This window comes from Schistocerca nitens, chromosome 12 (genome assembly GCF_023898315.1).
Source record: "Schistocerca nitens isolate TAMUIC-IGC-003100 chromosome 12, iqSchNite1.1, whole genome shotgun sequence".
NCBI classification, from domain to species: Eukaryota; Metazoa; Arthropoda; class Insecta; order Orthoptera; family Acrididae; genus Schistocerca; species Schistocerca nitens.
Window position 1 is genome coordinate 69,053,059 of NC_064625.1, and position 16,961 is coordinate 69,070,019.

The window sequence follows — 16,961 nt, forward strand, 5'->3', positions numbered from 1 at the left end:
CCCCTAACACACACACGACCGTCACTGGCGCTGAGGCAGAACCAGATTTCACCAGAGAACACAAGAGACCCCCACCCCGTCCTCCAATGAGCTCTCATTTGACATCACTGAAGTCACAGTGGTGGTGGTGGGCGGTCAGTGGAATGCACATTACCCAGGAGTCTGGCTCGGGGCTGTCACTGAAGTAACCGATTTGTAACAGTTTGTGGTGCCAGCAGCTGCTGCAGGTGCAGTATGTTGCTCCACAGTCCTACGCTGAAAACGATGGTCCTCCCTCTCGGTAGCGCCACGTCGCTATTCGGAGCCCGGTCTTCTTCCGGCTGTACATTCTCGTGACCACTGCTGCCAGAAATCATGTACAGTGGCTACATTTCTGCCAACTCTCTGCAGTGTTGCAGAAGAAACATCCACCTTCTCGTAGCTCCATTACATGACCTCGTTGACACTTAGTGAGGAGCTCGGAATGCCGTGTTTGTTCCCTTAAAGGCATTCTTGACTAACATCAGTTCACCACGACCAATCTCAAAGGTCATTAACGCTCATGACTGTTACAGTGTATAAGTAAATTAAACTTTATTTCCATCATCATAGTGACGCTACTAGCACCACTCTTATGCCACTGGCGCGAAATCTGAATAGACATCATCTTTCAGGTGTAGAAACACGCCCACCAACATTTGTTTATGTCACACAACTAGTCCATGGTGTTGCGACTTTTTCTCCCCCCGGCCGGGTTGTTGCCACTACCTTTGTATGTTGTTTAAAACCGGTTTCAGTGGAATCTGGAAACGAGTCGACTCGGTCCTTCCATTATAATTCGACCATGACAGACGAAGAGACTCAAAGAGCGTCCCAGAAATTTCCAGGCTCCAGTGGCGCGACCCTGGAGCAGGCGTGGATCGCAGCGACAGAGCCCTTGTCGCCCATACACCTCATCCCAACTTCCAAAACCACAGCACCGATCCGACCACGACCAAACAGGAAGTGCAGAGCATCTCCCAGAAGTAGCTCCGTGACGTAAACATGACAATAGCCATGGTGGTGTCCAGAACATATTAGTCGCTGTGCAGGCAGGAGCGAAACCAGTTCAAGCAGATGGAGAGGCTCACGCTGCACCACGAAGGGCTCACCGCCACTTCCTATGACTCGGCCCTGGCGCCTGTGGGGGCACTATACCGTCGGGTCGCCGCCCTCGCCAAGCCTTCCACCAGCGAAAGTGCCCCACAGGTAAAAATCTAATCACTTTGACAGGTGTATCCCAACAGTTGCATGTTTGGAACTCAGCTGTTGTACAGATTCCGGCAAGAAGACGTCCCATATTTCAAACAGTAGTAACAAACAAGCAACAAACAACCAACCAAAGATTCAGAGAAAAAAATTTTCTTTCCCCATAAATTTGCTATTAAGTTATAGGTAACTTCAAACATTTAAATTCTGATGACGGCACTCTTCGAAGAGTTGAGACCTGGTTAATAAGACTGAAAATTGTGACCGAGGGCTGATTTTGTTTCATCTTTATTCAGAGGAACAATATAAATACCATGCCAGTTTACATCGGCTGGTTTTAAAAATTATGTCTGGTAAATGGCCTCCTCCATTGTTGAGACACTGAAGAAACCTTTTCCAGAAGTTCTCCATGGTCCTTCAGTGGAATGACACCCACTTCCTGGATGATTGCCTCCTTAAGTTCTCGCAGGTTTGAGGAGCGATATTTGTACACTTGACCCTTTAAGTGTTCCCAAAGAGCAAAAATTACAAGGCGATAAATCGGGTGGCTTTGGGGGCCAGACGATATCTCCTCGCGAAGGCAGAACAAGTCCAGAAAACAACTCTGTAAATCATCGATGACGCACCGAAGTGTCACACGATGGCTGTGAAGTGGTCGTTGCTGAAGCTCCTGACGGTATTTTGCTGTGAGGAAGCGGTAATTTTATTTATTTGCAGTACCTAATAATTGGAAGCAAACCTCAAGAGAAGAAATCGAAACAGCGCCAGAGGCGATCATCTCAAGAATTCGCAGTCTCTCAATTCTAGGGTAACCATCATCATGGGAGTGCTAAACACTTTGGCGCGCGCGCGCACACACACACACACACACACACACACACACATTTTCCAGAGTCATTAACAGTCCGCGGTCGGCCAGCAGTGGAGAACCTGATGTTTCAAAGTTTGAATCCAAAATCGAATAACTTTTATGTCAGGAACAGAACCACGTCGGCCAAATTCGAATCGAATGTTAAACGCTCGCTGAGTAATAATCACGAAAGGACCATTACGAATATATACACTATCCGATCAAATGTATCTGGACACACCCAAAAATATATGCTTTTCGTATTAGGTGCATTAGGTGCATTGTGCTGTCACCTGTTCCCAGATATTCCGTATCAGTGACCTCAGTAGTCATTAGACATCGTGAGAGAGCAGAATGGGGCGCTCCGCGGAATTCAAGGACTTCGAATGTGGTCAGGTGACTGGGTGTCACTTGTGTCATATCTGTACACGAGACTTCCACACTCCTTAACATCCCTAGGTCCACAGTTTCCGGCGTGATAGTGAAGTAGGTGGTCTAGGGGCTTAGCCGGCACGGTAGCTCAGCGTGTTCGGCCAGAGAGCCGGTTGGCCTCTGTAATAAAAAACTGAGTGGAAGGATCAACCACTGAACTTGAACAGGATGTCTTGCGACGTCCGCAACGACCAAACACAACGATCAAAAAAAAAAAAAAAAAGGGGTAGCGTCTCTGATTCATAATCAAAACGTCTTCGGTCCCGGATTCGATCCCCGCCACTGCCTAAATTTTGATAAATAATCAGCGTTGGCGGCCGAAGCCTTTCGGCATAAGAAGTCAGCCTCAGAGGGCGGAGGAGCGGATAGAGGTTCAGGGCACTCTCTTGTCCTAGGGGTGGTAAATTGCTCCTAAAGGCGGAAGAATCAGCAATGATCAACGACATGAGGATGCAGAAGGCATTGGAAACCACTGCATTAAAGACACGTAACGTGTATCCACAGGACATGTGGCCTGTATTTGAAGAAGTGTCATGATGATCTCTCCATTGGCAAAAGATTCCGGATTAGTCCCCCATTCGGATCTCCGGGAGGGGACTGCCAAGGGGGAGGTTACCATGAGAAAAAGGTTGAATAATCAACGAAAGGATAACGTTCTACGAGTCGGGGCGTGGAATGTCAGAAGCTTGAACGTGGTAGGGAAACTAGAAAATCTGAAAAGGGAAATGCAAAGGCTCAATCTAGATATAGTAGGGATCAGTGAAGTGAAGTGGAAGGAAGACAAGGATTTCTTGTCAGATGAGTATCGGGTAATATCAACAGCAGCAGAAAATGGTATAACAGGTGTAGGATTCGTTATGAATAGGAAGGTAGGGCAGAGGGTGTGTTACTGTGAACAGTTCAGTGACTGGGTTGTTCTAATCAGAATCGACAGCAGACCAACACCGACAACGATAGTTCAGGTATACATGCCGACGTCGCAAGCTGAAGATGAACAGATAGAGAAAGTGTATGAGGATATTGAAAGGGTAATGCAGTATGTAAAGGGGGACGAAAATCTAATAGTCATGGGCGACTGGAATGCAGTTGTAGGGGAAGGAATAGAAGAAAAGGTTACGGGAGAATATGGTCTTGGGACAAGGAATGAAAGAGGAGAAAGACTAACTGAGATCTGTAACAAGTTTCAGCTAGTAATAGCGAATACCCTGTTCAAGAATCACAAGAGGAGGAGGTATACTTGGAAAAGGCCGGGAGATACGGGAAGATTTCAATTAGATTGCATCATGGTCAGACAGAGATTCCGAAATCACATACTGGATTGTAAGGCGTACCCAGGAGCAGATATAGACTCAGATCACAATATGGTAGTGATGAAGAGTAGGCTGAAGTTCAAGACATTAGTCAGGAAGAATCAATACGCAAAGAAGTGGGATACGGAAGTACTAAGGAATGACGAGATACGTTTGAAGTTCTCTAACGCTATAGATACAGCAATAAGGAATAGCGCAGTAGGCAGTACAGTTGAAGAGGAATGGACATCTCTAAGAAGGGCCATCACAGAAGTTGGGAAGGAAAACCTAGGTACAAAGAAGGTAGCTGCGAAGAAACCGTGGGTAACAGAAGAAATACTTCAGTTGATTGATGAAAGGAGGAAGTACAAACATGTTCTGGGAAAATCAGGAATATAGAAATACAAGTCGCTGAGGAATGAAATAAATAAGAAGTGCAGGGAAGCTAAGACGAAATGGCTGCAGGAAAAATGTGAAGACATCGAAAAAGATATGATTGTCGGAAGGACAGACTCAGCATACAGGAAAGTCAAAACAACCTTTGGTGACATTAAAAGCAACGGTGGTAACAATAAGAGTGCAACGGTAATTCCACTGTTAAATGCAGAGGAGAGAGCAGATAGGTGGAAAGAATACATTGAAAGCCTCTATGAGGGTGAAGATTTGTCTGATGTGATAGAAGAAGAAACAGGAGTCGATTTAGAAGAGATAGGGGATCCAGTATTAGAATCGGAATTTAAAAGAGCTTTGGAGGACTTATGGTCAAATAAGGCAGAAGGGATAGATAACATTCCATCAGAATTTCTAAAATCATTGGGGGAAGTGACAACAAAACGACTATTCACGTTGGTGTGCAGAATACATGAGTCTGGCGATATACCATCTGACTTTCGGAAAAGCATCATCCACACAATTCAGAAGACGGCAAGAGCTGACAAGTGCGAGAATTATCGCACAATCAGCTTAATAGCTCATGCATCGAAGCTGCTTACAAGAATAATATACAGAAGAATAGAAAAGAAAATTGAGAATGCGCTAGGTGACGATCAGTTTGGCTTTAGGAAAAGTAAAGGGACGAGAGAGGCAATTCTGACGTTACGGCTAATAATGGAAGTAAGGCTAAAGAAAAATCAAGACACTTGCATAGGATTTGTCGACTTGGAAAAAGCTTTCGACAATATAAAATGGTGCAAGCTGTTCGAGATTCTGAAAAAATTAGGGGTAAGCTATAGGGAGAGACGGGTCATATACAATATGTACAACAACCAAGAGGGAATAATAAGAGTGGACGATCAAGAACGAAGTGCTCGTATTAAGAAGGGTGTAAGACAAGGCTGTAGCCTTTCGCCTCTACTCTTCAATCTGTACATCGAGGAAGCAATGATGGAAATAAAAGAAAGGTTCAGGAGTGGAATTAAAATACAAGGTGAAAGGATATCAATGATACGATTCGCTGATGACATTGCTATCGTGAGTGAAAGTGAAGAAGAATTAAATGATCTGCTGAACGGAATGAACAGTCTAATGAGTACACAGTATGGTTTGAGAGTAAATCGGAGAAAGACGAAGGTAATGAGAAGTAGTAGAAATGAGAACAGCGAGAAACTTAACATCAGGATTGATGGTCACGAAGTCAATGAAGTTAAGGAATTCTGCTACCTAGGCAATAAAATAACCAATGACGGACGGAGCAAGGAGGACATCAAAAGATGACTCGCTATGGCAAAAAAGACATTTCTGGCCAAGAGAAGTCTACTAATATCAAATACCGGCCTTAATTTGAGGAAGAAATTACTGAGGATGTACGTCTGGAGTACAACATTGTATGGTAGTGAAACATGGACTGTGGGAAAACCGGAACAGAAGAGAATCGAAGCATTTGAGATGTGGTACTATAGACGAATGTTGAAAATTAGGTGGACTGATAAGGTAAGCAATGAGGAGGTTCTACGCAGAATCGGAGAGGAAAGGAATATGTGGAAAACACTGATAAGGAGAAGGGACAGGATGATAGGACATCTGCTAAGATATGAGGGAATGACTTCCATGGTACTAGAGGGAGCTGTAGAGGGCAAAAACTGTAGAGGAAGACAGAGATTGGAATACGTCAAGCAAATAATTGAGGACGTAGGTTGCAAGTGCTACTCTGAGATGAAGAGGTTAGCACAGGAAAGGAATTCGTGGCGGGCCGCATCAAACCAGTCAGTAGACTGATGACCAAAAAAAGAAAGTGAAGTGGAAACGTGAAGGGACACGTACAGCACAAAAGCGTACAGGCCGACCTCGTCTGTTGACTGACAGAGACTGCCGACAGTTGAAGACAGATATAATGTGTTACAGGCAGGCATCTATACAGACCATCACACAGGAATTCCAAACTGCATCAGGATCCACTGCTAGTATTATGGCAGTTAGGAAGGTGAGGAAACTTGGATTTCACAGTCGAGCAGTTGCTCATTAGCCACACATCACGCCAGTAAGGCCAAACGACGCCTCGCTTGATGTAAAAGGCGCAAACATTGGACAGTGGAAAAACGTTATCTGGAGTGACGAATCACGGTACACAATGTGGCGATCCGATGGCAGGTTGTGTGTATGGCGAATGCCTGGTGAACGTCATCTGCCAGCGAGTGTAGTGCCAATAGTAAAATTCGGAGGCTCTGGTGTTATTGTGTGGTCGTGTTTTTCATGGAAGGGGCTTGACCCCTTGTTGTTTTGCGTGGCACTATCACACCACAGGCCTACCTTTATGTTTTAAGCACCTTCATGCTTTCACTGTTGAAGAGCAATTCGGGGATGGCGATTGCATCTTTCAACACGATGGAGCACCTGTTCACAATGCATGGCCTGTGGCCGAGTGGTTACACGACACTAACATCCCTGAAAAGGACTGGCCTGCACAGAGTCCTGGCCTGAATCCTTGGGATGCTTTGGAACGCCAACTTGGTGTCAGGCCTCACCGATCGACATCGATACCTCTCTTCAGTGCAGCACTCAGTGAAGAGTGGGCTGCCACTCCCCAAGAAACTTCCCAGCACCTGATTGAACATATGCCTGCGAGAGTGGAAGCTGTCATCAAGGCTAGGGGTGGGCCAACACCATACTGGAGTCCAGCATTACTGATGGAGGGCGCCACGAACTTCTGGGTCATTTTCAGCCAGGATACTTTTGTCCACATAGTGTACAACAAACGTACTGTCCTCACCTAGTCAAGCCACTGCGCCTACTGAAAATGGCAGGCATACCAGCATCGATCGATACCACCTATCGTTATTAGTATCCCCACTATAGCTCACAGTGTGTCTTCATCACGTACGGGAGGTCCTTTTGCCGGACCGTGTACGTTAATAACCTTGTAGACAGTATCAATACTATCCTCAGACACTGTTGAACACAACTAAAGGGTAACTTTTTCCAAGCCCCCTAACTGTTTCCCACTGCAGAGTCGAAGTTAGAAGTTTGGCTCAAAGGTGCCTGCAACCTTCCTGTGTAATAGTTCTGAAACGTGGCGCTCTGCGACTTCACACTCGGCGTCAGCGACGCTTCAAACTGCAAGGGTCAACACATGCCAGAGAAAGGCCAGAGCTCAAAAGTTCATGTGACATTTAAAATGGGTTAATGAAGTCACATTGGCAACAACTTTCCCCATAATCCTGTCCAACATCACCGCGGTCGTGTCACGCGATAGGAAGGGCGTCACACCCCTGTTACCCACATTTCACCCCTTCTCTTGACGCCTATGTCATAGAGGCCAAAACCGCGCACCCATCGTTGGAATCACGCGGTTTTCGTATAGGTGACCGAGGAAAACTTTTGAGATGCACCGCTTCTCAGAATCAACATGAAACGATCTCAGGGAATGACATACAGGGTTTTCATAAAAATTAATGAGACTGATTCTCTGCTGACGCGACTGTACTTCACAGGGCGCGCTCGCCGGGGGGGGCCGAAAACGCGCGGCGTGCCAGTCGCGTTGAGTGGACACGTCACAAAGTCGTCGGTTGTGGTGCAACAACAGTTTAGTGTGAAACTAGGAAAATAGGATACGGAAACGTTGGATATGTTTCGTCAAGCCTACGGCGATGATTGTCTGTCAAAAGTCCAGATTTTCAGGTAGGTGAAGAACTTTAAATAGGGCGAGGAGAGCTGAGGACGAGGACCATTCCGGACGCCCTTCAACCAGCAAAACTGACGTTTACATCGGCCGTGTAGGCGTTTTATCGAACACCGACCGTCAGATGAGTGTCAAGATGATAGGAGACCACCTCAGACTTGCAAAATGACAGTGCACAACATCATTACCAAAGAATTGTCGACGAAGGAGATCTGCGCCAAGATGGTCCCGAAGATCTTCTAAGACATTCAAGCACGTATGGACGCAAGAAAATCTGCAGAGCCTTTAACCTGATCCGGAATTTTTAGATAAATCACCGGAGACGAAACCAGGGTGTTTCAGTACGACCTGGAGACAAAGCGCAATAGTGCCGAATTGCACACTGCAGCAGCCCCAAGACCAAAAGAGGCTGGCATGAGCAAATCGAAGGTTAAAGCCATGCTGACGGTGTTTCGGTGTCAGGTGTAAGTGACCAAGAGACTGAAAGCCAGGGTCCACTGCGTGAGGCCAGTCATCGCCAATGAACGGAAGCTGCATGATGACAATGCACCAGACCCTGTAAAGGGCGTCACTAGAAGCACGCCTTCTCTTGCAACCACACATTTCGCGGTCAAAAATAACAGGGCATTGAGCAACAAAACGACGTCATCGACCCCTTTCTTTGGGGTGTGCCTCAGCACACTTTTTCTTTGCTATACAGGGTGTTACAATTACATACCTGTCTGAACCATTCGACGGAATTTGAACTTGATCTGAAGTCGCAAGGGACAATTATGCTTTTTCAGCCATGTTATATCAGGCCATCCTCTGGTGTTATCACGGAAGGGCTACACATTCACACATGCGTGAATAAAATGGCAAGGGTCCCTCTAAGAACCCCCAGTTCGGCAACATCCTCGGTGTCTTCTGCGCACCTTTCTCGGACACCTTAAAGATGTACCTGTCTACAGGGACACTAATTTCTAGGCACGAGAGTGAATGGAATCCCTTTCAACATACCTCAGGCCTGTATTACACTATCATACTTCTTTGACAAAGAAATATGATCAAATATTTGTCACATTTCCTTGACAAGGCTCCTCGACAAGGCTCTTTGCGTGTCGCTAGAAAGGAGTGTTACATTGTCGTCATATTTTTTGTCAAAGTGCAAGATGGTGGGCCACAATAACCGGTTATTATGCGCTGCAGTTGCTTGTACCGCAGTTGCATTGTGTATGCATTTAGAAGAGAAGCGGTGGAAAAAAAGGTTGGGTCAAGCCATGGGTCTTATGTCGAGACGATAAAAACATTCAGCAAAATTTGTCATGAGAGCTGCAAGTAGTGGACGTCAGATCTTATACAAATTACTTACGGATAGAAGAGAGTGAATTTTAGTACCTTCTCAGTATAGTGGCTCCTAATATTAGAGAGCAGAACACTCACTTCGGAGTGCTAGATGTGCATAAGACAGGTTCACCGTAACACTGTGATATCTTACTACAGGAGAGAGCTACTCTAACTTGCTATACAGCCCTTTAAATACCATAGTGCACATTAACCACAAGAAGTACAGAAACGTGTCAAGTGATTTATAATGCACTGAACGAGGGATATGTGAAGATAAATATGTGTTTAGTTCACTATGTAGGTAATTAAGAACTATTTTATTTTCGAATAATTTAATTAATACAATTAGTTTTCCAACAAATACAAAATGAATTAAAAGTACGAAACAGATGAACACTTTTTATCTTGTGGCAACCACAGTTCAAATGTAGACGAACTAGAATAGGAGAGCAGCAAATATTTTTTATTTTAAGGTGTGTCGTCCTCTATGACAGCTTGCTTTTAGCTGGCTTGGTGTAGAGGTGGATGGCTGTAGCTGTGACTGTGGACACACACACACACACACACACACACACACACACACACACACACACACACACACACACACACACACAACCTTGCAGCCATGTTTACAAACACGCTTCAGATATCAAATAGCTGTAGTGATGCCAGCGCTTCAAGTGGTTACATTTCACACTGCAGGGAACAGAAGACGAACGACTTTTATGATCAAATCTACAGCGAAGCCCTAGATCTGATCATATTTCTTTGACAAAAGGCGAGATTTGACAAAGTTCCTTATTACACTATAAACTTTTTTTGATGTAAGTATTTGATGAATCATCTCTTACAAAAAAATATCGTGGTATAATACCGGCCTTAGATTCCGCATGTGGCCAGCAGGTACTAGTTCTGCGATGTAGTGAGTGCTACTCAGCTGAGATCTGCCAAAACGGTTGTCTGTCAAGCCTGTGTGTATGAATCAATGAATGGCTGTCTCTGTACAGGGACATTTTTTAAGTGCCCAACAAAGGTGAGCAGGTAACACTGGGGATGGTGCTTAACTGGAGTTCCAGCCTGTGTACCAAAGCAACGTTCCATTAGAACTACTGACGCTTTTGGGAGAGCCAGTCCTGACAAAACTCTACCATCTGGTAAGCAAGATGTATGAGACAGGCGAAATACCCTCCGACTTCAAGAAGAATATAATAATTCCAATCCCAAAGAAAGCAGGTGTTGACAGATGTGAAAATTACCGAACTATCAGTTTAATAAGTCACAGCTGTAAAATACTAACGCGAATTCTTTACAGACGAATGGAAAAACTGGTGGATGCCGACCTCGGGGAAGAGCAGATTGGATTCCGTATAAATGTTGGAACACGTGATGCAAGACCTTACGACTTATCTTAGAAGAAAGATTAAGGAAAGGCAAACCTACGTTTCTAGCATTTGTAGACTTAGAGAATGCTTTTGACAATGTTGACTAGAATACTCTCTTTCTAATTCTAAAGGTGTCAGGGGTAAAACACAGGGAGCGAAAGGCTATTTACAATTTGTACAGAAACAAGATAGTTATAAGAGTCGAGGGGCACGAAAGGGAAGCAGTGGTTGGGAAGGGAGTGAGACAGGGTTGTCGCATCTCCCCGATGTTATTGAATCTGCATATTGAGCAAGCAGTAAAGGAAACAAAATAAAAAATCGGAGTAGGTATTAAAATCCATGGAGAAGAAATAAAAACTTTGAGGTTTGCCGATGACATTGTAATTCTATCAGAGACAGCAAAGGACTTGGAAGAGCAGTTGAACGGAATGGACAGTGTCTTGAAAAGAGGATATGAGATGAACATCAACAAAAGCAAAACGAGGGTAATGGAATGTGGTCGAATTAAGCCGGGTGATGCTGAGGGAATTAGATTAGGGAATGAGACACTTAAAGTAGTAAATAAGTTTTGCTATTTGGGGAGCAAAATAACTGATGATGGTCGAAGTAGAGAAGATATAAAATGTAGACTGGCAATGGCAAGGAAAGCGTTTCTGAAGAAGAGAAATTTGTTAACATCGAGTATAGATTTAAGTGTCAGGAAGTCGTTTTTGAAAGTATTTGTATGGAGTGTAGCCATGTATGGAAGTGAAACATGGACGATAAATAGTTTGGACAAGAAGAGAATAGAAGCTTTCGAAATGTGGTGCTACAGAAGAATGTTGAAGATTAGATGGGTAGATCACATAACTAATGAGGATGTATTGAACAGAATTGGGGAGAAGAGAAGTTTGTGGCACAACTTGACTAGAAGAAGGGATCGGTTGGTAGGACATGTTTTGAGGCATCAAGGGATCACAAATTTAGCATTGGATGGCAGCGTGGAGGGTAAAAATCGTAAAGGGAGACCAAGAGATGAATACACTAAGCAGATTCAGAAGGATGTGGGTTGCAGTAAGTACTGGGGGATGAAGCCTCCACAGGATAGGGTAGCATGGAGAGCTGCATCAAACCAGTCTCAGGACTGAAGACAACAACAACATGCTGTTTGTAGTAGCTTACCCACATTCCTATTTTATTTTATTCATCATTAGACCTACTCGTGCATTACCTTAATATTAGCCTTCCTAATACTTAAAACTATATTCGATGTTAAGAATGACACGGGTGGACAGACTAACATGAAATTACTAACCGTCGAGATAGTCACGAATATAACCGACAAGCTAATGGGCCTTCACAGGGAAAGGTTTTTCGCCGCAAAACGCGGAAAACTGAAATCCGGCAAATGAGTAAAAAATATATATTCACTGACAAAAAATTAGTGTACGTAAACAACATACACCACAATAGCCTGGGATTTCTCTATTACATAATAGTTGTGATTGTATCTTGCAGCTTTAACTTTTTTAAATTAAAAGAGATTTTAAAAGGACAGAAAGAACGTTTTGTACTACGCTACAGATCGTTCTGTTAGCACAGTCTTTACTTCGTAATCACTTTCGTTGATTTCGGCGACTCTCAACCAAAATCTCCAACCTAACCGAAACAATGCGCTACGATACAGCCGAGATCATGACAAGAGAATGGGCTACATTACACATGAAGTAAATTTATATACATAAGGATCTCCATGACCTGTGTACGTCTAATATGAAAAATCTCCGAACCACTCTCCTCAAATAGATAGCAATCTTCACTTGACCTTTAACTGTTACTATTTCAGAAGCTGAAAGCAAGGGGAAACTACAGCCGTAATATTTCCCGAGGACATGCAGCTTTACTGTACGATTAAATGATGATGGCGTCCTCTTGGGTAAAATATTCCGGAGGTAAAATAGTCCCCCATTCGGATCTCCGGGAGGGGACTACTCAAGAGGACGTCGTTATCAGGAGGAAGAAAACTGGCATTCTACGGATCGGAGCGTGGGATGTCAGATCCCTTAATCGGGCAGGTAGGTTAGAAAATTTAAAAAGGGAAATGGATAGGTTAAAGTTAGAAATAGTGGGAATTAGTGAAGTTCGGTGGCAGGAGGAACAAGACTTTTGGTCAGGTGATTACAGGGTTATAAATACAAAATCAAATAGGGGTAATGCAGGAGTAGGTTTAATAATGAATAAAAAATTAGGAGTGCGGTTTAGCTACTACAAACAGCATAGTGAACGCATTATTGTGGCCAAGATAGACACAAAGCCCATGCCTACTACAGTAGTACAAGTTTACATGCCAACTAGCTCTGCAGATGATGAAGAAATTGATGAAATGTATGACGAGATAAAAGAAATTATTCAGGTGGTGAAGGGAGACGAAAATTTAATAGTCATGGGTGACTGGAATTCGTCAGTAGGAAAAGGGAGAGAAGGAAACATAGTGGGTGAATATGGATTGGGGGGAAGATATGAAAGAGGAAGCCGCCTTGTAGAATTTTGCACAGAGCATAACTTAATCATAGCCAACACTTGGTTCAAGAATCATAAAAGAAGGTTGTATACCTGGAAGAATCCTGGAGATACTAAAAGGTATCAGATAGATTATATAATGGTAAGCCAGAGATTTAGGAACCAGGTTTTAAATTGTAAGACATTTCCAGGGGCAGATGTGGATTCCGTCCACAATCTATTGGTTATGAACGGCAGATTGAAACTGAAGAAACTGCAAAAAGGTGAGAATTTAAGGAGATGGGACCTGGATAAACTGAAAGAACCAGAGGTTGTAGAGAGTTTCAGGGAGAGCATAAGGGAACAATTGACAGGAATGGGGGAAAGAAATACAGTAGAAGAAGAATGGGTAGCTCTGAGGGATGAAGTAGTGAAGGCAGCAGACGATCAAGTAAGTAAAAAGACGAGGTCTAATAGAAATCCTTGGGTAACAGAAGAAATATTGAATTTAATTGAAGAAAGGAGAAAATATAAAAATGCAGTAAATGAAGCAGGCAAAAAGGAATACAAACGTCTCAAAAATGAGATCGACAGGAAGTGCAAAATGGCTAAGCAGGGATGGCTAGAGGACAAATGTAAGGATGTAGAGGCGCATATCACTAGGGGTAAGATAGATACTGCCTTCAGGAAAACTAAAGAGACCTTTGGAGAAAAGAGATTCAATTGTATGCATATCAAGAGCTCAGATGGAAACCCAGTTCTAAGCAAAGAAGGGAAGGCAGAAAGGTGGAAGGAGTATATAGAGCGTTTATACAAGGGCGATGTACTTGAGGACAATATAATGGAAATTGAAGAGGATGTAGATGAAGATGAAATGGGAGATAAGATACTGCGTGAAGAGTTTGTCAGAGCACTGAAAGACCTGAGTCGAAACAAGGCCCCGGGAGTAGACAACATTCCATTAGAACTACTGATGGCCTTCGGAGAGCTAGTCATGACAAAACTCTACCATCTGGTGAGCAAGATGTATGAGACAGGCGAAATACCCACAGACATCAAGAAGAATATAATAATTCCAATCCCAAAGAAAGCAGGTGTTGACAGATGTGAAAATTACCGAACTATCAGTTTAATAAGTCACAGCTGCAAAATACTAACGCGAATTCTTTACAGACGAATGGAAAAACTGGTAGAAGCGGACCTCGGGGAAGATCAGTTTGGATTCCGTAGAAATGTTGGAACACGTGAGGCAATACTAACCTTACGACTTATCTTAGAAGAAAGATTAAGAAAAGGCAAACCTACGTTTCTAGCATTTGTAGACTTAGAGAAAGCTTTTGACAACGTTAACTGGAATACTCTCTTTCAAATTCAGAAGGTGGCAGGGGTAAAATACAAGGAGCGAAAGGCTATTTACAATTTTTACAGAAACCAGATGGCAGTTATAAGAGTCGAGGGGCATGAAAGGGAAACAGTGGTTGGGAAAGGATTGAGACAGGGTTGTAGCCTCTCCCCGATGTTATTCAGTCTGTATATTGAGCAAGCAGTAATGGACCAAAAGAAAAATTCGGAGTAGGTATTAAAATTCATGGAGAAGAAGTAAAATCTTTGAGGTTCGCCGATGACATTGTAATTCTGTCAGAGACAGCAAAGGTCTTGGAAGAGCAGTTGAACGGTATGGACAGTGTCTTGAAAGGAGGGTATAAGATGAACATCAACAAAAGCAAAACGAGTTTAATGGAATGTAGTCGAATTAAATCTGGTGATGCTGAGGGAATTAGATTAGGAAATGAGACACTTAAAGTAGTAAAGGAGTTTTGCTATTTAGGGAGTAAAATAACTGATGATGGTCGAAGTAGAGAGGATATAAAATGTAGACTGGCAATGGCAAGGAAAGCGTTTCTGAAGAAGAGAAATTTGTTAACATCGAGTATAGATTTAAGTGTCAGGAAGTCGTTTCTGAAAGTATTTGTATGGAGTGTAGCCATGTATGGAAGTGAAACATGGACAAGAAGAGAATAGAAGCTTTCGAAATGTGGTGCTACAGAAGAATGCTGAAGATAAGGTGGGTAGAACACGTAACTAATGAGGAGATATTGAATAGGATTGGGGAGAAGAGAAGTTTGTGGCACAACCTGACTAGAAGAAGGGATCGGTTGGTAGGACATGTTTTGAGGCATCAAGGGATCACAAATTTAGCATTGGAGGGCAGCGTGGAGGGTAAAAATCGTAGAGGGAGACCAAGAGATGAATACACTAAGCAGATTCAGAAGGATGTAGGTTGCAGTAGGTACTGGGAGATGAAGAAGCTTGCACAGGATAGAGTAGCATGGAGAGCTGCATCAAACCAGTCTCAGGACTGAAGACCACAACAACAACAACAGCATTTCAGAATTAAAAACCTAATTCAAAGAAAATTTGGCTACCAGTCACAAAACTAGAAAAATAAAAATAATAAAAGTGAGAACGTGAAACAGGTTAGCAAAAACCATAAACAGGAGATTCTACAGGAAATAAAAGTGAGAAAGGAAATTATTATTATTATCGACCGTTTAGGAACTCTAGGCTACGAAAGGGATGAAACCACATATCGAATAATTGATGGAATGTGTTTTAGGATTAACTATAAACAAGAATTACAGAAGAATATATCGAAGCTATATTATGAAAAATTGCTAAATGTGGAGACAAATTGTGTCCTTCAGTATTAAATGAGTTTGTGCACCTAGTACGGATAAAACAGTATCTGCAGCATCAGAAGAAACTTCGGATGTGTGTTTAGTATTTCATCGAAGTCAGCCGTCTATAAATAAACAAAAAATCACTATAGGGAAATTACCTACGAAGACGTTCTTGGTAAAGAAACACAGGACCCAAATATGTATGTAGGCTTAATATGCACTACATCTGTGTTTAAAAATCGCTATAGTTGCCTTGGACTAACGACGAGCGATTATCAATATAACCTGTACAGCCTGTACGCTTTCCAAAGCTGTTATCCATGAAAGAGCGAAACGACGTTTCGTGAACCAAATACAATTTAAGAGCGAAACAATTAATAACATTACCTGGGTCAACAGAAACATCCGATCTCACGCGTCGGCTTTGACCCGTGACGTAAGGGTGTTGTGGTGTGTGACGTCATTACGGCGCGGAGTTTGGTTTGTGAGTGTGGCGTGTTTCTAGATGTCGTGTTGTTGTTTGTTGTGCCCTCTGGTGGTATGTTCATGGTTTTCGTTTGTTTGGTGTGTTGGGCTCAGTTTGCTGTTGCACAGTGGTGAGTGCTGCGTGCGTCTTTTTGAAGCGGAATTTGTATCAGTGAGTTAACGGTTTTGTGTGATGGTTAATGTAATGATGATTGCTGTACGGCGGGTGAGTTTGTTATTAAGTGTATTCGGTTGTGGTTTTTTGTTCAGGAATGGATATGAAAGACCGGATTAATAGTTCTCGGTTGAGGGCTATGATGGGGGAGACAGCTTTAGAGCTGATTAAATTTCTTCAGCCATTTGGCTTAATTGCCGAAGTCGTGGAGTGCGGTGTGTGCCGCGAACCAATGAAATTGGTTAAAGTTCCGGCCTCTCGGACCAGGGACGGTTACATGTGGCGCTGTCGCAAAGATGACATATGGCGTTCCATACGGTGCGGTACCTGGTTCGAGAAGTCTAGATTGGGCATGCGTGAGATTGTGCTTGTTACATATTATTTTTGTTATAGATCCCCACAGAGTTTTTGCGCGCATGAGACTGGTGTGAGTGAGAGGACTGTTTTAGGTTGGTATTCCTTTTGTCGTGAAGTGTGTTCGGAATTTATTAAGTACAGGGGTAAGTTGGGGGGGCATGGGGTGGTTGTGGAGGTGGACGAGT

At 43.3% G+C, this 16,961-nt stretch overlaps 1 protein-coding gene across 1 annotated transcript in view; it reads left to right on the forward strand.

Annotated features, from left to right (window-relative positions):
• Positions 1-1,095: 1,095 nt before the first annotated feature.
• Positions 1,096-16,961, forward strand: part of LOC126214910 (uncharacterized) — a 133,109-nt gene continuing 117,243 nt past the window's right edge. The window contains exon 1 of the mRNA XM_049941552.1: positions 1,096-1,227. Within this exon, the coding sequence (XP_049797509.1) occupies positions 1,096-1,227 (132 nt within the window). The remainder of the gene's footprint in view (positions 1,228-16,961) is intronic.